The following is a 26,697-nucleotide window of genomic DNA, read 5'->3' as shown; positions in this document are numbered from 1 at the left end:
TTATCATTGAGCTTTACCTTAAATCGGACTGCACTCATTGATATGTGAGAAGTTTGCCCCTGTTCCTCAGTGGAAGGTTCATGGGCAAAATTTGCAATTTGCAATTTTGATTTGTTAAAAACCTCTTGTCATTATAATTAAAGAAATAATAATTTTTCTATTAATTTTAAAAGTTAAAAAAATTGCAAAATAATTCTTAATGACATTTATTTAAATTTTCTTTTTTCTTAGAGTATTATTTAGTAATAAAAAATCAAGCAAAAAAAAATTTTTTTAAATAATTTTTTTTTAAAAATGTGCGGTTGTCAAATCACAGCTTACCGACGGCTTCTACGCGAAAAAAAATAAAACGTTTGGAAAACCTCTGCGACAAACAATTTATTGGGGAAGTACTATTTTAATAGAAACAGTGTAACATTTCAAAAGTCACTTCGTTTAAGTCCAAAACGTTTTCCCTTTTCCTTATTTCTCATAGTCTTCCGGGGGCGGGTTACTGGCCCAAAACCCCAACCGCATGGGTTGTGTGGGATTGCACATGTATCCCTGGTTGTGGCGAGCCGCTGGCTTTAAGATCCGACGCTCGTCTCCAGCCGCCCTTAACCAGGGAACAGACGCTGATGTTGGCCATTGGTTATTTGAAGGCGCCAATAACTCGCCTTGTCATCTCGAGTATGGCACTCAGTATTTAATTAAGAGCTAAGACTCTCCTCTCGAAAATGGCTGACTGCTCGCGGCAGCATTTGCGGTTTTTCCGCATATAAACAGAGCTTTCCACCATCCGCAGCCTGTGGGCGCGCCCGGTAGCTTTCAGCTAAGCTTCCCGATGGGCACCAAACAAGTCGGATCTCAAAGTTCCAGCCTGTGTGGTGCTCATAGTTATCCCTTGTCGGCCAAATGTTTTTTATATACAAATATACCGTGTTACAGGAAAAGATGAATCGTTTTCTTAGTTCATTTCTTGTGTCTCTTTCATTTGGCAGAGAGTTTGAGGACGTGAGCGTACAGACCCTTGTGACCGGTCACAATGCCCAACGGACATAACGGACAAATTTTTTTTGGGCATTATGCCCGCTTTAGAAATGGCCATAACACCCAAAGATTTATTGGGTGTTGTGCTACCTGTACTGGGGCATAAAGCCCAATAATAAAGATGACACAAAGTCCAATAAAAAGGTCGTCGCAACGCATAGGAAGTCTGAAAGCAATATTCTACTCTTTTAATTATTTTCAATCTAGAAACGGCCATAAGGCCCAATGGGCGTTTTGACCGTTTTTTATCACTTCACTTTTTGGCCAACCCAATAGGTACTAATAGTCAAAAAAATCAAGTGAGAATTTAGTTTGGTGTGGAAAATATCGAATAAAATAATACAATACGAGTTCCATAGCCCCGAACAGTTTATGTAGGCGATTTATAAACAAATCTTCTTGATGATTGGAACGCAATAATGTGTGTTATAATAGTCGCGAAGAGTTCCTAAAATGCACACGCATTGAATTGTTCAAAACATCTAAGGAGAGTGTTTCACGACTCAAACAGACGATTATAACGGAAGATTTGTAAGAGAAGCGTCACGAAGGGTTGCTAAAACTTCAGCACACGCAATGGATTGCCAAACGATATCCTAGAAAAACATTTCGCAACTCATACGGAAGAAAAATTTCTGTAAAAGTCTTCGAATGGACTGCCTAGTGATATTCTAGAAGATTATTTGGCGACTCATGCGGAAAAAAATTTGCGTAATAGTCTTCGAAAATATTGCTTTATTCATCGCCCATCAAAAATGATGAATTAAGTTTGCAGGGATTTTTGTTCTGTGAATTCTGTTCTTAAAAAAATTCTCTTCTTAAAATAGTCGAAGAAGTATAAGTAATATAAATTACAGTTTATATTGTAACGTTCTATGTCGCTATTATCTGGATAAATCACAACATAAATGGGGTTTTTACTGTAAAATGCATAGCAAATTTGCCAACTTCTCACATATTAATGAGTAATGGACATTGAGCAGTCATTACTGTAAAAGCAGATATTTTGATTTAACTACTTGAACCTATTAGAGAAAATTTCGTGAATTTCTCTCTACATTTCACATGTGGTGTTCAATAATTCTCATTCGGCTTTTGCTTAGAACATTTGTCCTTGAAAAATTCTTAGACGATTTAGCCATGCCTGTACTTCAGCCTATTTTAATAATGTTATAGTCATTAAAAATTACGATATTAAGCTTATAATTAAGTAAGCTCTTGAGGCCAGCGTTTGCGCAGAGGTTAGCATGTCAGCCTACGACGGATTTCGATTCGGGTATTCAGGCTTGAACGCCTGTGTTCAAATCCTGACAGGAACATCAGAAAAATTTTCAGCGGTTGTTATCCCCTCCTATGCAAGCTCTTCGAAAGTAGTTTATTGTTTGGATACTATAAGGAAAATGTGTATGTTTCTATTGCTGGGTTAGTCATTTACTTTTACAATATTTCAAAATATGGGTCATTTAGTTGGAAATTTTGACATATCTTTGTCTCGTAAAGACTAATGTATCAATCTGTTTTATTGATAGCACAGAAGGCTTTTTTTTTTTGTTCATTGAAACACAAACTAAGGAAACATGTCTTAGGATCCTAACTTTAATCAGTAAGTAGGGTTTGTATAGGGCCTCACAGAAGACTTATTCTAATCCAATTTCTTCGATATTTTTTCTTCTGAGGGCAGAAAGGCAAGAAAGTTAGCCCCGCCTGTGAATACAAGCATTTTAGTTCTCTAATTACACCTTCCTCCTATCTCCCTGATCAAATACTTGAGCACACACAATGCTAATTTCTTTCAGATTAGGCTGACATTTTTATACCATCCACCATAGGATGGGGTATACTAATTTCGTCATTCTGTTTGTAACACTCGAGATATGCGTCTGAGACACGATTAAGTTTATATATTCTTGATCATCATGTCATTTTAAGTCAATCTAGCCATGTCCGTCCGTCCGTCTGTTTGTCGAAAGCACGTTAACTTTCAAAGGAGTAAAGCTAGCAGCTTGAAATTTTGCACAATATCTTTCTATTAGTGTAGGTCCGTTGAGATTCTAAATGGGTCTTGACTTCTTGAGCCAATAGAGCGTAATTCTCCGATTTGGCTAAAATTTAGCATGAGGTGTTTTGTTATGACTTCCAATAACTGTGCTAACTATGGCGCAAATCGGTACAGAACCTGATATAGCTGCTATATAAACCGATCTGGGGTCCTGATTTCTTGAGCCTCTAGAGAGCGCAATTTACATCCAATTTGGCTGAAATTTTGTACAGCGGCTTTTCTCATGTCCTTCAACATACGTGTCTAATATGACCTGAATCGATCAACAGCTTGATACAGCTCCCATATAAACCTATCTCCCGATTTTGCTTCTTGAGCACCTATAAGGCGCAATTCTTATCCGAATGAACTGAAATATTACACAATGACTTCTACGAAGTTCAGCATTCATTTATGGTTCGAATCGGACTATAACTTGATATAGCTCCAAGAGCATAACAGTTCTTATTCAATACTCTTTGTTTGCCTAAAAAGAGATACAGAGAATAGAACTCGACAAATGCAATCCATGGTGGAGGGTATATAAGTTTTGGCCGAACTTAGCACGCTCTTACTTGTTTTTCTTTTTTTATCCCTAGATATGTAACCTATCTTTGGTGTGTACAAGGTATTTGTTACCGTTCTAGTGATCAGAATTAAATTTATGAATTTCAAATATTAAGATGGATCTTAATATTTGTTCCAAAAGCAATATCGTTTTTTTTCTGTATCTCAAGCAAGAATAATTGTAACCATTAATTCATAATACAACAACTTTACTTTTTTCGCACTTTGAAATTTATTAAACAATTTTCCTCATTAACTTAAGAAAACAAATTTTTTCTTTATTTTTGGTTATTTTGTTTGATGCTTTACAAAATATAAACATAATTTTTACAATGTTAATCAATTTAGATATCAGAGATATTACAATATGACAAATTATACATTGTTGTCAAATATTCTACTGAATTTGTTATTTATAAATAGGCATTAATTAACGAATGAACAAAGCATGCCAAAAAATTTGATACAAAGGTACTTAGAATAACATTGTGAAAATTGTCTTCAAATATTGTTTCTATTATTTTTACCAAACTCGTTTTAGTGAAAGATAAAAATACAATAATCATATGCATATATATTAAATGGTTTTATTTAGAGTTTTTTTTTGTTTGATTATGTCAAGCTGTATCACATATACTTTTATATGTGTAAACGTATTGAGTATTAAGATATCATTAAACTGGTATCACTAATGGATGGTTTAAGGGAAAATTATCTATAATCCAAACCTGATATACATTAGTAATTCTATAATGGTGTCTTAGTGTTCACAAAACTAAAATTTTCAAAATTTACCATGCATCTTTCCAAACTGAAATACCGACGGCTAAAGTTAAAAATTAAAAAAGTAAATTTAGGTTGTTTAAAAAAATCTTACGTAAGAAAATGAACAAAAGATGTTTTTCAGGGGATAACAATTCATAGTTCTTTGCAAATAAAACAAATATGGCGCCTATTACTACAAGCGTCTAGACTAGATATCCTTGTAAGAAAAATTGTGAGTATTGAAACAAGAAGATACATTTTAGCCCCAATTGGTTTTCTATATTTAAAATTCCTTAATTGGTGGTTTAAATGTGAATTAGATTTCTTAAGTTTGAAGTGAAAAATAAAGCCATTTACTATATTCTTAAAATCATTCTAATCAATTTATTGCCTAGTAATTTCATTATTTTTAAGCGTATTTCTTATTTGCCAATCCTTTACCATATAAGTGTTTTGTTACGTTCTTTTTTGTTTATTCGTATTTTTATTATTTTATTTATGATAATTTCTTGAAATGTGGTTTACTTTTGGGCAAGCTTTAAAGAAATATAAATTTATTTGAAAACAAAGCTAAGCAACGAAAACGTCTTTAAGTTTATACTCCACAGGTCTTATGTTAAATAAAAAACATCTTCCATAAACATTCAACTATTCCGGGAAAGAAATTTTTACTCCATTTCGATTTATTGATGAGCCGCCGGAAAAAGGTTTAATAACAAATTAATATACAATAATTTTTCAACAAACTCTAACCCCAAATTTTTACATTAAAACTGTCGTTGATCCGTAAAAGAAAGAAAATGAAGGCAAAATATCTTTTAAAAAATTCCAATTTACCATTTGGCCCAAAATAATTCTTTGTGTTATTAAAAAACTCTTCAATAGACAATTTTTTTAACCGCCAAAACAATTTGTTTTGATATCTATGGCTTTGTTTTAAGCAACAGTAAAATCGTTGTTGTTGTTACATTTCTTCAATCATTTTAATTTCAAGCTGTATTACCTAAATTGCAAAACTACTGTACAATGCATCATCAGTGTCTCTGCAACCACATAACACATTGCTAGAATTCTCCAAACCTTTACTATTTACTAACTTTGAACATCTTCAGTGTCTCTAGTAAGTTGGTTTACTTTCTGATCTGAATGATGCAACCACTCTGCATCCGTAATGATGGATGACTTCTATCTAAAACTGCTTTATTCCATGGTTCAATGATACCAATAGAGAACTCAACTCCAGCCTATGCTTACACCTTCTTAGCAACTAGCTTGGAATGCCAATAGTTCCCGAATAAATTGCAGTGAGGTGTTCAGCACTTTTGAGGAACAATATCATCGATTAGGTTTTAAAATATCGTTGCTTAGCTTAGTTTTCTTTTCAAAATATTTTTGTTAAAAGAAGAACTTTCAACTAAATTTGTTAAATATATGCAAAAAATATTTTTACAAAGTACATAGCAATCCATTTAATCCAATATCCAAAAGTACAAAATTTTAACAGCAACTCTGAAAACTCTGTTTTGAACTCTGAAAAACCATTTAACCACAACAAAACTCAGTTGAAACAAATTAACAATCGCCCACCAGTAAGAATCCTAAATAGCTAAAAACCAAAGTTTAACACACTGTCTCTTCCTCTCTCTCTCTCTCACTTTCGCTCACTCACTACGATCAAATTAACCCCTTATTCTTTAAAGAATTCCATAGCCAATAAAACTATGTGCAATGTCAAAATTTGTTTTCGATAGTATGCTACCAAAGTATCCACAGTTTCAACCATTTATAAGTTCACATTTAACTACAACATCACAAAATTCATCATCAGCAGCTGTTGCCGCCGCCCTAGCCGTTGCCGCTGCCACCTCATCGACGTCCACGTCCTCCAACGCCAATCAGCACAACAACGGCCTGAACAACAACAGCAATTCCAATAATCTCTTGGCTCATTCAAATAACGTATCGTCATCGTCACTACTCTCGCCCAATACATCCGCCGGCCATCTGTCCAGCAGTCATTTGAATCAATCGTCCAACTCGCCAGTCTCCTCATCATCGCCCAGTTCTTCCACGGCCTTTGGTAGTGGTCTTGGTCAGCATACATCGTCGCCACATCATCAGGCATCTCATTTTGCTGGGGGCCAACATCATCAGTATTCGTTGACGGCAGCATTGCAATTGCAACAGCAACATCAACAACTACACATTAATAAATTAGCCGCCGCTGTTGCCGCCTCCACACAACAACAACAGCAGCAGCAGCAACAACAGCAAAGCAACGGTAGCAGTTCCTCGTCATTGCACCACCAACAACAGCAACTCAGTCAACAGCAACAACAACAGCAATTGTTGTTAACACCTCCATCGGTGCATAATTCGCATACGGGCGACAGCAGTTGTTCACCGTCGCCATCGGCCTCATCGTCACTGCATCGCAGTTTGAACGACTCATCGCCTTCGTCATCAGCTCAGGTCGTTAGTGCCGCAAGTTCAGTGGCCGCTGCAGCAGCTGCCGCCGCCGCTGCTGCTTCATCGTCGTTTGCCATACCCACAAGCAAAATGTATCCGTACGTCTCCAATCATCCCAGTTCACATGGCGGCCTATCGGGCATGCCGGGCTTCACAGGTCTCGAGGATAAGACATGCAGGTAAGTCAAGAAAGTTGTTATTAAATTAATTATGAATAATAATGAGAAGTTTTAGAACATGTTAAGTGTTTGCCAATCGAAGTATTGGAATGACTTTAGGGGGTTTTGCGTTTCTTTAATTATCAAAGAGCTATCAGGCTGAAACCGGGTACAGATAAAGTTTTCGCCAATAGGCTGGTTAATTTCGAAGGTGAGGTATATCGTACTGATAGATTGAAAAGTGTTTGGGAGTAGTCTACGAACCTCAAAATAACATTTGGAGCTAAGTGTCTGATGTTTACCATATATCCCCCAAACGGACGTACAGATTGATTGGGACTTAGGTTAGAGAGCAAGCGACTAGCAACCTTACTTACTAAGCGCCTCCCTAGGACCCCTAAGGCCCCTCTTATTCGCCCTAGAAGAAGGTAGAAGGGAAATAGAATATGGAGATACCCAGAAATACACCAAAGCGAGCTCAAGACAGCAAAAATTAAATAACTTCAGAATTTCAGAACTTCAGGAAATAGACTGTTAAGCCCATGAGGCATTCTATTCAACTTACCATTTAGTGTGCAAAATTTCATCGAAATCGAATCAGATTAAGATATAGCTCCCATATATATCTTTCATCCGTTATGATCTTTTAAGGTTGTAGAAGCCATAACTTTGGTCCGATCTTTACAACTGGCCCTTTAAGGCTGTAGGTACTATCGTAAGAAAATCTTGCAAGGTTCTATTCAATTTTTCCATAGAAATGCAAAATTCATGTCTGACTGAGTTTCGACATAAATTCTATGTACGTACAAGTAAAAGCGTGCTATGTTCGGTTGGGCCGAATCCTATATACCCTCCTCCATCGATCGCATTTGTCGAGTTCTTTTCCCGGTATCTCTTTTTAGACAAACAAAGGCTAAAAGGAAATAATTGCTATGCTATAAGACTATATCAAGTTTTTGTCTGATTCACACCGTTATTGAACTGAATGCTGGAGACCCTTGTGGAAGTCATTGTGTAAAATTTCAGCTAATTCGAATAAGAATTGCGCCCTTTAGAGGCTGAAGAAGTAAAATAGGGAGATCGGTTTATATGGGAGCTGTATCAGGCTATAGACCGATTCAGACCATATTTGACAAGTATGTTGAAGGACATGAGAAATTTCAGCCAAATCGGATATTTGCGCCCTCTAGAGGCTCAAGAACTCTAGACCCCAGATCGGTTTATATGGCAGCTATATCAGGTTATGGACCGATTTCGACCCTACTTAACACAGTTCTTGGAAATCTTAACAAAACTCCTCATACAAAATTTAAGCCAAATCGAAAAGAAATGCGCCCTCTAGTGGCTCAAGAAGTAAAGATCCAAGATCAGGATTGTAAATGGACCAATATGGCCCATTTACAATCCCAAACGACCTACACTAATAAGAAGTGTTTGTGGAAAATTTCAAGCAGCTAGCTTCACCATTTGAAAGTAAGCTTGCTTTCAACAGACAGACGGGTGGACAGACGGACGGGCGGAGATGGATCGACTTAAAATGTCATGACGATCAAGAATATATGTACTTAGTGGGGTTTTAGACAATTATTTCGAAGAGTTACAAACAGAATGGCCAAATTAGTATATCTTCATCCTATAGTGGAGGGTATAAAAATGGCATGTAGACTCGGTGGTGTAGGGTATAATAGTCGGTCCCGCCCGACTTTGCTTTTCCGTACTGATTTATAAGGCATGTTTTTCAACAAAAAATACCATAAACAAATAAAGTAATATATTGGGTTGCCCAAAAACTAATTGGATTTTTTAAAAGAAAGTAAATGCATTTTTAATAAAACTTAGAATGAACTTTAATAAAATATACTTTTTTACACTTTTTTTCTAAAGCAATCTAAAAGTAAAAGCTGATAACTGACAGAAGAAAGAATGCAATTACAGAGTCACAAGCTGTGAAAAAAATTTGTCAACGCCGACTATATTAAAAATCCGCAATTACTTTTTGGGCAACCCAATAGATCAGAGAAAAACGCATCACACTGACCAATGGCTTCATACTTTTTATACCAAACACCATAGGATACTAATCTAGTTATTCCGTTTGTAACACCTCGAAATATAAGTCTAAGACCCCATAAAGTATATATATTCTTAATCGTCTCGACGTTCTGAATCGACCTAGCCATGTTCGTCCGTCTGTCGAAATCACGATAGCGGTCGAACGAGATGAGCGAACCGCTTTAAATTTTGCACAGATTCTTCTTATTGATGTAGGTCGTTGGAGATCGCAAATGGGCCATATCGGTTCAAATTTAGATATAGCTCCCATATAAACCGATCTCCCGATTTGATATCAATTTTGCTGAAATTTGGTTCAATTATGCCAAGCACGGTCCAAATCGGTTTATAACCTGATATAGTTCCCATATAAACCAAACTCACAATTTGGTTTCTTGAGCCCCTGGAAGCCGCATTTTTTGCCCGATTTGGATGAAATTTTGCTTGCGGTATTCTGCTACGACTTCCAACAATTATGCCAAGCACGGTCCAAATCGGTTTGTAACCTGATGAAGCTCTCACAAAAACCGTTCTCTCGATCATCCCTGTTCGGATCCTAGAGGCATTAATTTTTGGTGGTTTGACAGAAGTTTGGTATGATGAGTAAAATTATGCCCTTCACCAAAATTTATTTGTATAAATTTTTAGCTGAATCCATGGCGGTGGGTTTGCAAAATTCGGCCCAGCTGATCTTATCACGGTTTTGCATGATTAACCTAACCTGGCGGCACCATATAGGCCATTGTTGATCTTCTTATATGGGTTTTCGTTCTGGGTCGCTATGCGGCTAATATAGTAGATTGATAGATTGATTGTTCTTACAAGATCATTATTCTCTATAATGCAATACTTCGAAGCGAAATCACCAATAATAAAAGAAAGATTATTATATTTTTCAATGCCATGGGGAGAGGGCGACTCACGGTTCACAATTATTAGATAATATAGTGCATCTTAAGCGAAACACTTTATTTTATTCATTTTGGGGGGTTTTCAACCAAGTGAAGTAGAGGCAATAAGTTCGGACGGGTCGAATATTGTTTACCAATTTCCTGTATTTCATTTCAGTAAGTTCTTCTATGGTACCTGGTATGAGGGTAGGAAGCTGTGGCAGAAGTTTTAAAGTACGTGCTCAAGAACTTAAGTTGGAAGATCGGGTTATATGGAAGGAATATCTAGTTATATATATAGTTAAGGCATGGGAGAATTCATACCCATTTTCAGAAAATGTACAAGAATTCCATTCTCCATGTACCCAAGAAGGTTTAGTGATCTGTTAATACGATAACTATATCAAAGTCAGTAAAAAGTAATTACCATTTTCGAACAATTAAGGAGCAACTGGGATTTTCTCTCAGTTTAATGAGTGCCGTTCGATTAAAGTTTTACGATCAAAGGTACGAGTCTCATGTTTGAATACATTCTTGATCATGAATACATTCTTGGTCTTCGCAAAAATGTAAGGCGATCTAGCCATGTCCTCCCGTTTGTCAGTCTGCTGTTGAAATCACGATAAAAATGTCAATATGGCTGAATTCTTGAATAGACTCTTTTTTGTTCATAGACAGGTTAAGTTTAAGGTTACGGTTTGATATAGCCCCCATATAGTCCGATCTACCGATTTAAGTTTTGGGCCTATAAATATCGCATTTATTAACCGATTTCGCTGAAATTTGCCAAAGATAGCTGTATTAGGCTCTTCAACATCCCCATTCAATATGGCTTAGATAGAGCTTAGATAGAGCGTCGACGTTCATACCGAATATGCCTTAGATCGCGATATACCGATCCCCAGACATAAGTTCTTTAAGCGCATTTATTAATAGATTATGCTGAAATTTGGCATACTGAGCTGTGTTAAGGTCTTCGACATCCATGCCTTATATGGTTCAGATTGGTCAATCTTTATATATAGCTGTCATACACTGCGCAAATATTATTCGACTCAACAAATTTTTGGCACAATGAGTAGTAGTAAATCTGACCATATTTGGGCATCCACCGACCGGAAATGTCAAGCTCAGCACCACAGTGGCCTCCAATTACTCGTTTAAAAAAATCTGTGCCTTTGTCTATTGTACGGGTGGCTGATGAAAGCCGCTACCAAAAAAAAATGTAATAACTTTTTTTCTATTTAATAATAATAATTTAATAATTAATTTAATTAATTAATTAATTAATTTAATTAATAATAATTTAATAATTAATTTAATAATTTAATTTAACATGAATAAAAGAAAAATGTATTCCATACACCGAAAAAAAAATGTAGCAATATTCATCATTGTAGCAATATTCATCAGCCACCCTGTATATCCCATATGATCTTTATTGTACTACGAATTCGCTCGGAGGTTTTAATGTCATTTAAGATTGGATGTTAGATGTACTCCATTCTTAAAATACTTTATTTCAGCCCGATATTCTCATTATGTCCAATTTAGGGGTATTTCCGGCGATGTGGTGGTCCCCCAGTCCTCTTCTCTCAAATACCATTTATTTTAACCCCATATTGCCATTGCTTTAAGGAGAGTTTATAGGCGTCCCCCAAACGCTTTGACTAAAAATGTTTATCAAATTCGTTTTCTAATCTCAAATACCTTTCATTTGAGCCACATATTGGCATTGTGGGTAAATTTTTACCCATTTGAAGGTTTTTTGGGGAAGGGGCGGTGTTCCAAATACATGGTCCCACATTTGGATATTAGATTCGCATTATACTCCCGAATACCTTTGTTTGAGTCCAATATTGCGATGGTTAATAAATAATTGCTGTTTGTGGGGTATTTTGAGCAAGGGCTTCCCCCACACAGACAGTTGGTCGCAATAGTGGGTATCAATTCTCCAATACCTGTCAGTCGAGACCCACATTGACATGTTCGGTAAATATGACAGATTTAGCCCTGAAAATGTCTCATATGAACCTCATATTGCCATTGGCCTCGAAGTTGGATATCAAATTCCTTTTCTAATCTCAAGAAACTTTCATTTAAACTCCTTATTGCAAAAGTCAGCAAATATGTCTAGTTTGGGGTATTGGCCCTAATAACTATCAATATCGAGCCGCACTGTCTTGAAGACACAAATTGTCTTAATGAGCAAATACACCCTATTTGAGGGTTGTTATTGGGGTGGGACGTTCCCTAGACAGTTGATATCAGATTCGTGGTCTACTCTCAAATACCTTTAATTTGAGCCCAATTTTCCATATTTGGCAAACATGACCGGTTTGGGGGTGTTTTGAGACATGGGGCACCAACTCAGTGACTTGGCTTTGAAAATGTATATCAGATTCGTGTTCTACTCTAAAATATGTCTTATTTGAGCCCCATATTACAATGGTCAGCAAATACGTCTTATATGGGTGGTTTTATGGAGGTGGGGTGGCCCCACTGACACGTTTTCCCGAATATTGATATCAGATTCGTGCTTTACTCCCAAAGACCTTTATTTGCTTTAGTTATAAATTTCACACATTTGGATATCAGATTCGTACTCTACTCGCAAATATCTTTCATTTGAGCCCCATATTGACATGGTTGGTAAATATGTCTGATTTTGGGGTGTTTTGGGGATAGAGGTAGTCCTCCAAAATACCACGTTCAAAATTTCATCCAAATAGGATAAGAATTGTGCTCTGTAGAGGCACAAGAAGTCAAATCGGTAGATTGGTTTATGCTGGAGCTATATCAGGTTATCGAACAACTTGGCCCATACCTTGCGCTGCTGTTGGAAGTCATAACAAAATTCCGCATGCAAAGTTTCAGCCAAATTGGTTAAGAATTGCGCTCTCTACAAACTTAAGAACTCAAATTGAGAGATCGGTTTATATGGCAGCTATATGAGGTTATAGATCGATTTAGACCATACCTGACAAAGTTATTGAAACTCAAAACAAAACATCACGTGCAATTTCAGCAAAATTAGATAAGAATTGGCCCCTCTAGAGGTTCCAGAAGGCAGCTCGGGAGATTGGTTTACATGGGAGCTATACCAAAACATTAACCGATTTGCACCATTTACAATCCCAACCGACCTACACTAATAGAAAGTAATTGGGCAAAGTTTTAATCGTCTAGCTTTACTAGTTCGAAAGTTTGCGTGCTTTCGACAGACAGACGGACAGACATGGCTAAATGGATTTAGAAGATCAAGAAGAACAAGAATATATATACTTCTTGGGTCTGAGATCTAAATTTCTATGTGTAACAAACGGAATGACGAAATTAGAATGCCCCATTCCATGGCGAAGGGTATAATTACTCCTCTAATCATAAAAGATGAAAGTTTTTTAATTGATTAGTTCAATTTTTAAAGAGCAATAAACCTTTGGAATCTTTTCCCATCTTAAAATTGTTTTCAACCATTCCTATTCTCTTACGGTAAGGTGGTAATTGTGCCACACTTATCACCTTAATAAACCTTGACTGCAGATTAGAGGAAGAAATCTACCATTAAACCAAAATCTACTTAAAACCTCTCCATCCCACAGGCTTCTTTGGCCACCAGAAGACCTTCTTAACACCCTCAATGCTCTAATTAACAGATTATCCTTAAGATTACTCAACAAACCACAGAGGTCAGCAGCTCTTGGCGAGCATAAATCAAATTCAGGCCAACACAACTCATGGTCATGAATACTTAGGGGTCGGCAGCAATCACTGAACATGGCATCTCAGCGCGTAGTTGTGTTATTGAAGCAAATTACCCAATGCTATTTATTTTATGTATTTGGGATGTCATAAAAATTAGAGCACACATGTCAAGAGCTCTCTCTCTTTCTCTAGTTGGCTCGAGCCTTTAAGCTAACACTACAGGATAATAGGGGATTTTGGTTGGTTTTCCACAGCAGATTAATGGCACAACAAACAAAGCACACGCCCCCGCTTTTGGCAAAAACACAAAAACCAAATTAGACGCATATTCATAATTTCTGTTCAAGTAGCAAATTGACCAAGACTAACGATAAGTAGACCACAAATCTACGACTCAATGGTGGGCACATTACAATTGGGCAAAGAAACAATTCGCACACCCATTAACCTTCAGGCTTGAGTGAATTTGCATATTAGCTTCTTAAGATTACCTACCTACCTAGGACCAGGACAGGCATAATAGCAAGTATTTAACACAAGATTAGCATTTTACGCTTGATTTCATGTACAAAAGTCAAGGTTATATTCGCCTTGTATTCTTGCAAAATCGTTTGTACCAATGTTTTGGCAACAATGCTAATTTTCTTTTCTTTTCTTGCTTTTTTTGTTTCGTTACATCTTTTCTTGCTCAGCAGGTACTCGGACAGTGTCATGAACAGCTATCAATCGATGAGCGTACCTGCCTCCGCCTCAGCCAGTTTTGCACAATTCTATCAGCATGCAGCCGCCGCGTCAGCTGTATCGGCAGCCTCAGCTGGGGCCATAGGCGTCGATTCACTGGGCAATGCCTGTACACAGCCCTCATCGGGCGTGGTGCCCACCGGCGGAGCCGGTCAGAGCATTGCCGATTTGCCGCGATATCCCTGGATGACATTAACAGGTGAGTTGTTGTTGCTGTTGTTATATTCAACTGGACTCTTACTCGTATTAAGCTAAAATTAAGCATATTCATAATCATAATTTGACAATGATATATACTAACAGTGATAAAATTAAACGCGGATGTGGTGGCATTATTGTAAAAGTGGCCAATCAAGGCCTTGATGATATATGAAACTTGAGGAGTGTTAATTTGACATAACTTAAACGTTCTAAACGATTATAAGACATCGTATTTAACTTCAATTGCAATCGTCAGTATAAATAAATAAATATCAGTCAAGTCCCCAACACACAACAACAACAAAAAACACAAAGGTTGTTGAAATAATAAATCAATGTAATTGGTGAGGGGAATTCAAATAATGGGGAGGTTATTAAAATAATAAATCAATGAAATAAATAAAATGGGAATTCCTTGCCAAACCACATGGAGTTGTTATGGTTTTGCAATCAGGTGGACGAGTGTTCAAAAGTTTTGTACAACTATAGCAATACTACCACCTATAACGATGAATGTAACTCTGTCATAACTGTGAAAGTTGCTAGGGTTTGAAGTTCTCAGTCCAAACTATTTTAAAGCCCCTTAAATATGGCCTTAAGCGAAAATACATCAGAGATGGATGAGATGATTAATCCGAATTTTGTTTTTGTTTTTTTTTCTTGATTGAATCCAGCTAGTAACCCAAAAATATGAATCAAGTTACTGTGGGCGACCCGATAGCCGAGTTGGTAGCGTGCTTGGATTACCAGTGCAGGGGTGGTGGGTTCGATTCCCTCCAGAAGCCTTGGTCTGTCGCTACTGTGGTATTACAATGGACTTAAAATTGTCTAAGTGAGTCTGTAAAAGACTGCCACTCTTACCTAACCTACTGGGGGAATTCTCTAACCTAAAATCCTCCAACCTAAACCTCTCAAACAGGCATATTGATCGATCAGTTCAATATTGATCATAAATGAATAGTAGTTGTAAGCGTGGAGTTGGCTTTACCCCAAGAAAACTTCAGACGGCCATAAAGACCATTCGGGCCAACAAAGGACTACATTAACAGTTCGCATATATGAAAATATAAGGGCTTAGTGCCATCATCCTTATGTGGAATTTGCCACACCTCGGACCAAGAGTCAGAAATTTTTCCCATTTTGACCAAACCTACATTTCTCGGATCGATGATCTTTTAACATGTTGGCTGGATAGTTCAAATACTCCCGATTGCCCTTAAACATTACCACTACAAGGAAATTTTAGCCAGCGCAATCATCAGTGGTAAGGAAAATCACCGCTAGTTGTTATTTCTACTGAAGGTATCAGGAAGAAAGGAGGGCCTAGGATAGGTAAACTCTGGGATGCAGATTTTAATCCTACAGGAAAACTCTAATTAAAGTAAAGTATTATAAGTACAATAGAATTCCGCGCTTCTCACATAACCATAATCATTCTCCATTCTATGCAACTATGTTGTTTTAAATCTGATATCGTATCCACACGTTAGGATAGGCTGAACAGGGGTGCAGATATTAATCCGCCCCATGCCACTATGGACATTCACCTAAGCCAGTAATCGGCTCCTCTAAAAAGAAAATTTTAAGTTAGGAATTCCGTGCTACTTACCAATTCCTTAATTGTTTTCATTACCACTCCCCTAAGTTGGTTCATGTCTGATATTGTGTCTCCACCTAAGTGCCGGTATCTGTTAGACGCGAAAGCCGGACAATGACAAAGGAAATTCTCCAACGTCTCATCATCTTCCCCGCATACCCTACACATGCTATCACTTGCCGCACCGATTTTACATAAGTGAGCTCGAAGTCCTATGTGTCCCGTTATGATACCAATAGCTATACTGACTTCCTTCTTGCTTCCTTAGTGTCGCAATTATCTGACTAAAACATGACATTATCCTAGAAAATGCTCCAACGACTTGTCGTCTTCTCCACTTACCCTACACAAGCTGTCACTAACTGTATATGTTATGTCTAAAAGTGCTTGCTGTCCTATGCGTGATGTTGGAAACTGATCTTCTTCTCACTTATCATCAGTATTAGGGTCGTTTTATTACGATCCCTAGCAACCCATAGGTTATTGTCATCTTTCGCTCTGTTCTCGTTGGTCCAAAGATTTCAGGTTCATCGCAGACATTCATCAGCTGGCTCTTATAACCAAGTCGTTCGCCTTTTCGATCCCCTTTATTTTGCTATTGTTCGTCTTATAAATGATGCGGCTTTTTTCCATTTTGAAAGGAAACCTTGTTCATCTCCACATTACACAGAATGTCCGTGGTTTCGCCATTTTGGTGAGGCTGGCTACTATACAACAAGGTGACTTTATGACTAGGAGGCATTATTCTGGGCCCCTGCTACGAGAGTATAGTGATTGGTATATGCCAGAGTGGACAACATGGGGTTAACCCTTTACTTTGCTATGGCTCGGCTTCCAAATGATGTGGCTTTTTTCCATTTTGAAAGGAAACCTTGTTCATCTTTACCTTACACTTCCAGAATATCTGTGGCTTCGCCATTTTGGTGAGGCTGGCTACTATACCACAAGGTGACCTTATGACTAGTAGGCGTTATTCCGGGTCCATTATTTTGTCGAAGAGAGTATAGGGATTGGTATATGCCAGAGTGCACAACATGGGGTTACTGTATCATCCACTTCATACCCTCACAAAAATGTAAATTAATTCTTAAGAAAATGCAGAGATTCTATTTAGTTCGAATCTCGATGACCATATCAACAATTCTAAATGATGATTTTTCAAGTTCATTGTAGAAAGTTGACCCATTGGCTTCAAAGACATTTTCGTCAACACAGTCGGTTATGAAAATGTCCTGATTTTTAGAACCTAACCAACCTCAACCCAAACCCAATGAGACAATTGGCTGTTCCTTGGTAGACAATGCTGCACCGGTGTGGACTAGGTATGTGAATCGCATATGTGGACTAGGTATGTGAATCGCATATGTCACCGGACAGGTGACATACGACGCATGTCACCTGTCTGTCCAGGAAATATACTGGACTGCCAGAACAATTTGGCGAATTCCACTCAAGTTGCTGAGTTTTTAGTTCCGGATATTGAGCGAAACCCAGCAAGTAAATTAAGGATGAAGATATAACATGAAAACACAAAATGTTAAAACAACAACTACAACAGCCAGTTTGATCGAATCGGGACTTCACCGCACATTAAATACGAAGAAGGAGTTTAACGCATTCGAAGATCAGTATATATGGACAGTATGGCGGCGCTTTAGTAGTTTATATTAGAGGTCAGTGAGGTTGAGTTTCGTGGCAGAATATTTAGAATCTCTGAATAAACTCCGCCTAATGGCATGGCCCCGACTTGGGTTCCCGGCCAATATGGTATTCCAGGAAATATAAAGGTAGACAAACGTGCCAGAAGAGCTTCTCCATCGCGGGCGAAGCTTTCGCCAATCTTACATATATGCCATTTGTCGAACTACTGAACATAGTAAAGGGTATGACCAGTGCATAGGGGACGACGTGGGAATCGTTATGGAGATGCCGAACAGCCAAGACACTCTGGCCCAACGTCGACCGAAGAAGGACGAATGAGCTGCTACAGTGAGTGCTATTACAGAGGTTGTGTAATAGCATGATGATTGTTGCTGAAGTTATCCTGACGAGGATGAGACTTTTGAACATTTGCTCCCTTCATGTTCAAGATTACATAGCATGGCACCGGCAGTTTGGGCGCAGATTTTCAATTTTGGAAAGGGCGGATTGTCTCCATACATACATAGCACGGGACCGGCAGTCTGGGAGCAGATTTCCATTTTGGGTATGCGGATTGTCTCCGACCTGGATGAACTTTTATTATATCTAGGAGGTCTTCCCAATTGAGTGAACTAAAAGCGGTGGTTTCTACAGGAGACGCGATGGAAAATAGCACTCGCGTTCGTGATGGTCAAACAGGTGCTTTCTCCCATACATTTCCTCATCTCTCTCTCTTAGGTTAGATCTCAGGACTCTCATTTTATCTTTGCATTTCTCCCACTTATATCTTTTTATCGCTGGAACTATAGGCCAATACTGGCAACGGAGTTGACTCTGCTTTGTGGTGAATAACATTTCTCGCCAGAACGAGTCAACATACAGATTTACCAAAGGATGGCCTAGGATACTGAAAGCTCAGAAAAACTGGAATAATTTCAGCAGCGTTATTCTAGAGAAAGATATATCCCAATTTAATGATACAATCGGATGAAAGATATATATGGGTGCTATATCTAATCTGGTGCGACTTTGATGAAACAAAGCACACGTGCTAGGACTTCAAATGAAACACCTCATGCAAATCCTATAAGATCGGACCAAAATTGGGGCTTCTACAGCCTTAAGAGGCCATATCGGATGAAAGATATATATGGGAGCTATATGTTAACCATATCCGATTTTTTTGATCTCATGCTTAATTTTATAATGAATGGATCAATTGTGGCTACAGCCTTCAAAGGCCATATTAAAGTAAAGATATGTATGGGAGCTACAACTTAAACTGAACCGACTTTAATGGAATTTTGCACAGAATTTGGGACATCAAATTAAATATCTCATGCAAAATTGTATATAGATCAGACCAAAATTTCAGCTTGTATAGTCTTAAAAGGCCATATCGCATAAAATACATATATGGGAGCTATATCTAAACCCGATCAGTTTTTTATGAAATTTTCTACATTTATTGGCGCGCCAAATAAAACATCTCATGCTAAATTTTATATGATCGGACTAAAATTGTGGTTATTGCAGCCTTCAAAGGTCATATCGGTTGATAGATGTGTATGGGAGCTATATCAAAATCTGATCAGATTTTTATGACATTTAGCATACATATTGAGCGTCAAATAAACCGTTTTGTGCTAAATTTTGTAAAGATCGAACCAAAATTGTGGCGACTACGCCCATCAAAGTCCATATCGGATGAAAGATATAAATGGGAGTTATATCTAAATCTTAACCGATTTTAATGAAATTTTGCTTACGTATTGAGACTTCAAATAATACATCTTAAGCAAAATGTTGTAAAGATCGGACCTAAATTGTGGCTTCTACAGCCTTAAAAGGCCATATCGGATGAAAGGTATATGTGAGTCTGTGCTTGGATCAAAAAAGAGGTCTGTGCAAGATTTTCTAACAATCGGATAACAAATGCGACTTGTACTTTGATGACAAGAATACATGGACTCACAGACGGACATGGTTAAATCGAATCCGAGATTGATTCTGAGTTGATCGGTATACTTATCAATGGGTTTAACTCTTCTCCTTCTTGGCGTTGCGAACAAATGCACAAAGGTATCTTGTACCACAATGGTGGTGTAGGGTATACAAAAGGTATCTTCTCATTGGCTATGCTCAAATTGTTTTAGGATCAGAAATAGTAAAAAGTTTTCCCCACTCCATTTAGGCATATTCGTGGGAAAAACGTGATCGTGACCAAAGAACGAAAAGCAAACAAGTTTTCGAATAATTTTACTGTCAGCTTCATTTCCCCCAAATAATCAATTGTAATACGAAACATATGCGGTAACCATTACTCGAATCAGGATAAAATTTTTGGGAAGACTTTAAAGAAATTGTATGAAGTGTATTATCGGCATATACTAATAAACCCAAGTGCAATGAATTATGAACTGTGCTGCAATTTTCTTTGTCCCATCTGTTAACCATCGAATTAATGACTGGAATTTAATCAATAGTTCCATCAAAAAAGAAGCAACAGTCCTCAAATGCAGTTGTTATGAAATATTACATAGCTGGTCTTTATTAAGTGCAGACCTGGGCGTTATAAATGCAGACAATGAAATCTCCCATATGTATTAAATAAAAACTATTTAATTGACATCTTTAAAGCGAAAATAAATTATTTTGAGTATTTTTTGTTCAACTTATCCGTGGCATTGTTTTTTCTATCCGGGTTCCCCCAGCATATTGTGGAATACTTGGAAAATTGTTATTGACATGAAAACCATTCCCCACTAAGATTTATTTTCCAATTCAATGGATTATCAATTTCTATTTGGTTAACATGCATGAAAACATGCATTCTTCATTCATCCGCACCTATACACACACACACACACACATGCCAACTAAGCTCACGTGAAGTACAAAATTATTGTCGTAGGTTTGGCTGAGGAGGTGTTCAATGTTATTTATGAAATTATTATTAATAAATATACAAAAAAAAAAAAACAAAAATAAGCAGAGAAGGCAGAAATGGTTAATGAAAAACCAAAAAATACAACAAACCAAAAACAAAAACAAAAAACTGGGGGCCATACCATAGAGACATCGTGTTCTAGCTACAGAGACGTCAAGTCATTGAACGTATGATGGCCTGACACTGTAACAACAGCCACAACAAAAACATCGAAACTCAACATAACCTAAACAACCGGCAACGTAACGCAACGCAATCTAGCCGGCAACGTTGACTGTCTCCATACTAAAAACTAAAAGAAAAGCGGGTAAAAAATATATGAATGTGTTTTTAGTTTGGTTGCTTTTGTTGTTGCATTTATTTCGTATTTGACTTTCCAGACACGCAGCAGCGTTCATTTCAGTTTGGCTGCCAGCTAGGCTAATGTTGTTGTTGTTGTTGTTCTTGGCATTCAAATACTCTTAGGTTTTTCGATTTTATTTTTGTACTTTTTTCAAACAATAGCGCTATCATCATCGTTCACCTCATCTACTGGGGTCCCTACCTTTGGCGCGTTGCCTCTTCTACTACAACATTTCTCCGGCAAATGCCTTGTTGTTTTAGTGGGTGAGCGTGTGTGTGTGTGCATGTGTGTTTTTTTTTTTGTTCCGTGTTATTGAGATTTTATTTAACCTCAGACAAGAATGCGCTTACTTTTGACTCTATGATAGATATCAAAAGGTAAAATATAACGCCTTCACACACACACACACCAAAAATACCCCTACACTCTCACACACACACACACCCTTAAGGAAGAAAGCCAAAGCTATGTAGGAAATCGTTGCCAAGCATAAGACCGCACCTCTTTGAAGACCAAGCCAAGACGACAACAACGATGCCATTGAAGATGACGATGACGACGGCGAAGGCTTTAGTAATCATGATAATGATGGCGATCATCAGTGTAGCGTAAAGAAAGCAAAGCAACTAAATGAAGGCGCAACCACAAAAAGAATAAAGAAAACAGAACAAAAACACCGAAGATATATGTGTGTATTTTGAATTCAAATTTAGTGTAACACACTGTGAATAAATCTTTTTTAGCGTTCTCATTGCTTGAATCTTTTTTGGGTTTAAAATTAGAACTTAGATGTGGGCAGGGTTGCCAAGGTAGATAGATTATATGAATATGTTATTACAATGAAATTGTGGTTGAATGTGACTTGTATTCCACAAATACAATAGAACATTGGAGTGTAACTTGAACGTCTGGGTTCGAGTCCTAGCGAGAAAATCAGAAACAATTTTCACCGGTGGTTATTTTCTCCTAATGTGGCAACATTTTGGACGTATTAAGCCATGTAAAAAACTTCTCTTCAAAAAGACGTCGTCATTCGGTTCAGGCTGATAACGATGAACACCATCTAGTCGGAGTTCAAAGTTCCAGTTATCCCATGTCGGCTGGGATAACTATTAGTTCTCTCCATCTATTTCTATCGTTGGGCAAAGTCTTGGCTGGATTCCACGATATATGGGTTGATTGAAACTATGTTTTCGTACAGCGAATCTACGTGTTTTTAGGGCGTCCCCTCTTTCGCTGTCCTTGCGATTACAAGTCAAGGACATTTCTTGCTATATCATCGCGCGGTCGGCGTAGGATATGACCTTACCAAGTCTATTTTCTCTTGCGGATTTCTACATCGGCAGGGGTAGTGTTTGTTTTTATTTGCAATTCGTCATTTGAAACACGGTTTGGCAAGAAAACTCGAAGAATTTGTCGTAGGAAAAATCCAAGTCTTTATCTTGGATTTTGCAAGTATTCGCCTGTGGCAAGCTCCAAGTTATTCAGTCATATAATAAAAAAGATTACACACTACTGTTGAAGATTCTGACTTTTAATTCGGACTGCATCTCCAAACTTTAATGAGTTTAAGAAAGGCACTTCTAACCCTGTCGATGCGTTCGCGATTGTCTGCTTCTGATCCTTCGGCCTTAGGAATTATGCTGCCAAGATAGGAAAAATTGTCAATATCTTCAATGAAATTGCCGTTTATAGTGATCTGTGTCAGATTTTTGTGTTTCTATCCTACTTTTACCGCTTTTTCATTCCTGCGAAACAATTTTGACTTTGTGTGTTCAAACGATGCGCATAGACGCTATATCATCCGTGTAGTCGATATCTCCAAGGAGTTCGTTTTTACCCCACCGAATGCCATAGGGCGCCTGCGGTGCTATAACAGCTAAATATACGAATCTCACAATTTACGTGCTTGAACCCATAAAATGCAAATTTATTTCCCGATGCATTTTTAATTGTTTTGTCCTTACCTTGCTTTTGGATAACATCCATGGTGTGTTTCAACGCCACCAGTATCATTATAACGATTTATGGTTCGAAACACTAACTATTTGTTCATTTTGACATGTTTAAGTTCGCCAACAATAGCCGGTTGCAAATGTGATGCCATCACATTATTACGTTTGAACTACATCACAAATAACTTTCTTACTAAATGAACCCAGAAGCAAATGCTTTTGGTAGCTTGTGAACAATATATTAAATATCATGTAGCAGTCATTTCTAGTTTTATACTTGGGCTATTGCAAAACTTGGTAGCACTTCGTGTCAGCTACCATGCATATATGGGAGCTATATCTAAATCTGAACTATTTCCTTCCAATTTTAAGAGGCTTCTCTAGTCCAAGGAAGTCATCTGAGCCAGATTTCTAGTTAATTCGATCAAATGATCGCAATTTAACTTGACAGACAGACGGAATTGGCTAAATCGATTAAAGGAAATGATTCCGAGTCAATGGCACTTTTCGATAGACCCATTTCTTTTCTTTGCGGGTGTTACAAACAAATGCCCTAAGCTATTATACCTTGTGCCACAGTAATGGTGTTGAGTATAAAACCCGGTTCATGTCCAACTCATTCCAAAAATGTCTTCACTGTTTATCAATCTTCGTAATATGGAAATTTTGTTATGTTTCGAGCAGCTAAGCAAAATATCTAAGACTATTTTTTTTCACATTCCACCCCTATTTTATTGCAACCCTAAATATATCCAAAATGTGGAAAATGTCATGGCTGCTTTTTACCTGGCAACCATGATAAGGGGTGTCCATATTGGAAATGAATTTTTGGTGTGTGCGGATGAATAGTTTTTATTCACAAAGAACAAGAACTGTTTTTAATAACCTACACTACCACTGTGGGTATCATACATTTGTGCATTTATTTGTAACGCTAAGAAGGAGACGGGGTAGATCCATTTATAAGCATACCGATAGGCTAGAATCACTTCCTGAATAGATTTAGCTATGCCCGTCTGTCCGCCTTTCTGTCTACCCACGTAAGTTTGTTGTCAAGGTACAGGTCGCATTTGTCGTCCGATTGTCATGACATTTTGATCAAGTCTCTGTTTTGGTCCAAGGACGAATGCTGTTGATTTTGAAAAAATTGGATTAGATTTATATTTATCTCCCCTATATACCTTTCATCTGACATGGCCTTTGAAGGCTATAGTAGCCACAATTTTGGTTCAATCTTTACAAAATTAAGCACAAGATGTTTTATTTGACGTCCCAATACATGTGCAAAATTTCACAAAAAACGGTTCAGGCTTAGCCCCCATATACATCGTTCATCTAATATGGCCTTTGTAGACTGTAGTAGCCACAATTTTGGTCGGTCCTTTACAAAGTTTAGTTGTTATTCCCACAATGGAAGGATGGGGGTATATTCATTTTGTCATTCCGTTTGCAACACATCGGAATATTCATTTCCGACCCTTTAAAGAATATATATTCTTGATCAGCGTAAAAATCTAAGACGATCTAGCCATGTCCGTCCGTCTGTCTGTTGAAATCACGCTACAGTCTTTAAAAATAGATATATTGAGCTGAAATTAAGCACAGATTCTTTTTTTGTCCATAAGAAGGTTACGTTCGAAGATGGGCTTTATCGGACTATATCTTTATATAGCCCCCATATAGACCGATCCGCCGATTTAGGGTCTTAGGCCCATAAAAGCCACAACCCTCATATAGATACGGAGGGTCCGCCACTTTCAATATCAACAAATTATATAGCCTAATTCTCCTTCCTGACCATATTCGTAATCTACTCCCGAATAGCTTTCTTTCGAGTCCCATATTGTCATTATTGTCCAAAATGCCTACTTGATGGGGTTTTGGGGTCAGGGCAGCCCCCTAGGAACTTCGACCCAAATTGATATCAAATTTGTATTCTACTCCCGAATACCTTTCATTTAAGTCACATATTCCCCGATTGGTCCACTTTTATTTTTGGGTAGTACTTTTGGGGCAACGGGGAGGGTCCGCCCCCCTTGAGATATCAAAAAATTATATAGCCCATTGCTCCTTCCGGCCCATAAAAGCCACATTTATTTTCCGATTTTGCTGAAATTTGGTACAGTGAGTTGTGTTAGGCCCTTCGACATCTATCTTGAATTTGGCCCAGATCGGTCTTGATTTGGATATAGCTGCCATATAGACCGATCTTTCGATTTAGGGTCTTGTGCCCATAAAAGGCGGATTTATTGTCCGATTTTGCCAAACTTTGGAGCAGTGAGTTGCGTAAGGCCTTACGACATCATTCTTCAATTTGGCCCAGATCGGTTCAGATTTGGATATAGCTGCCATATAAACCGACCTCTGGATTTGAGGTTTTGGGCCAATAAAAAGCTCATTTACTGTCCGATGTCACCGAAATTTGGGACAGTGAGTTAGGTTAAGCCCCTCGACATACTTCTGCAATATGCCATAGATCGGTCCAGATTTGCATATAGCTGCCATATAGACCATTCTATCGATTTAAGGTTTTGGGCCCATAAAAGTCGCATTTATTGTCCGATGTCGCCGAAATTTTGGGACAGTGAGTTGTGTTAGGCCCTGCGACATTCTTCTTCAATTTGGCTCAGATCGGTTCAGATTTGAATATAGCTGCCATATAGACCGATCTCTCGATTTGAAGTTTTGGGGCCATAAAAGGTGCATTTATTGTCCGATTTCTCCGAAATTTAGGACATGGAGTTGACGTTCCAAAACATGTGCGAAATTTCATTAAAATCGAATCAGTGTTATATATCTTTTATCCGATGTGGACCTGTAAGGCTGTAGTAGCTACATTTCAGGTGCTATCGTAAGAAAATCTTACAAAGTTCTATTCAATATTTCTATAGGTATGCAGAATTAAAGCCTGACTAGATGTCAACCATGTATAAAAAGAAGTACGTAGACTCGGTAGTATAGAGTATTATACGGTCGGCCCCGCCCAACTTTTGCCCTTTATTACTGGTTTAAGAATTATTTATTCTGTTTAATAAATCTACCAAAAAGAGTTCAATGTCATTTTTGTGTTTGCTGGCATGAATGCACTATTATATATAGAAATTCACTTCAATGAGGTTCCTATGAATTTGTATTTCTCACGTTCATCATCCATGATCAATTAAATGAACATACAGCCAGTCATTTGGAAGCGCATTTATTTTTTATAGCATTCTTTTCCCAAATAACATATATGTATGATTTAAAATTGAACTCTTTCACATTATATACCTAAAAATATAACAAAAATATTTAAATTTGGAATCTCTGACCCCACGTTGATATCTAGCACGCTAACCACCAAATATGCCCTATAAAATCCACATCCTTCACATGATGTGTGATATTAACAATTATGGATCAAATTTAAAATCAATGGTTACTAAGTTGATTTTGTTTCCGTTTTTTATTCCATAATCATGAAAAAAATGTTTTCTCTCCTATATATTTAAAAAACCATAACAGCAAGTAGTCTGTAATTATAATAAAAACCATCCTTCAAGTTCTTCAACTTATAAACAATCATCATAATAAGTTTATTCACATAGCAATACGTC

General features: G+C 37.5%; 1 protein-coding gene across 3 annotated transcripts in view; it reads left to right on the top strand.

The window, feature by feature from the left end:
- Positions 1–26,697, top strand: part of LOC106085868 (homeobox protein abdominal-A) — a 109,314-nt gene that overhangs the window by 5,802 nt on the left and 76,815 nt on the right. For 2 of the 3 annotated variants that reach the window (XM_013250312.2, XM_013250310.2), the window contains 2 exons: positions 6,100–7,047; positions 14,366–14,613. In XM_013250312.2, coding sequence (XP_013105766.2) covers positions 6,128–7,047; positions 14,366–14,613 — 1,168 coding nt within the window. In that variant the 5' untranslated portion in view covers positions 6,100–6,127. The remainder of the gene's footprint in view (positions 1–6,099; positions 7,048–14,365; positions 14,614–26,697) is intronic. The other variant, XM_013250313.2, reaches the window with a different exon arrangement.

This window comes from Stomoxys calcitrans, chromosome 2 (assembly GCF_963082655.1).
Source record: "Stomoxys calcitrans chromosome 2, idStoCalc2.1, whole genome shotgun sequence".
Taxonomy (NCBI): Eukaryota; Metazoa; Arthropoda; class Insecta; order Diptera; family Muscidae; genus Stomoxys; species Stomoxys calcitrans.
This window is presented reverse-complemented; position numbering and strand designations above follow the sequence as displayed.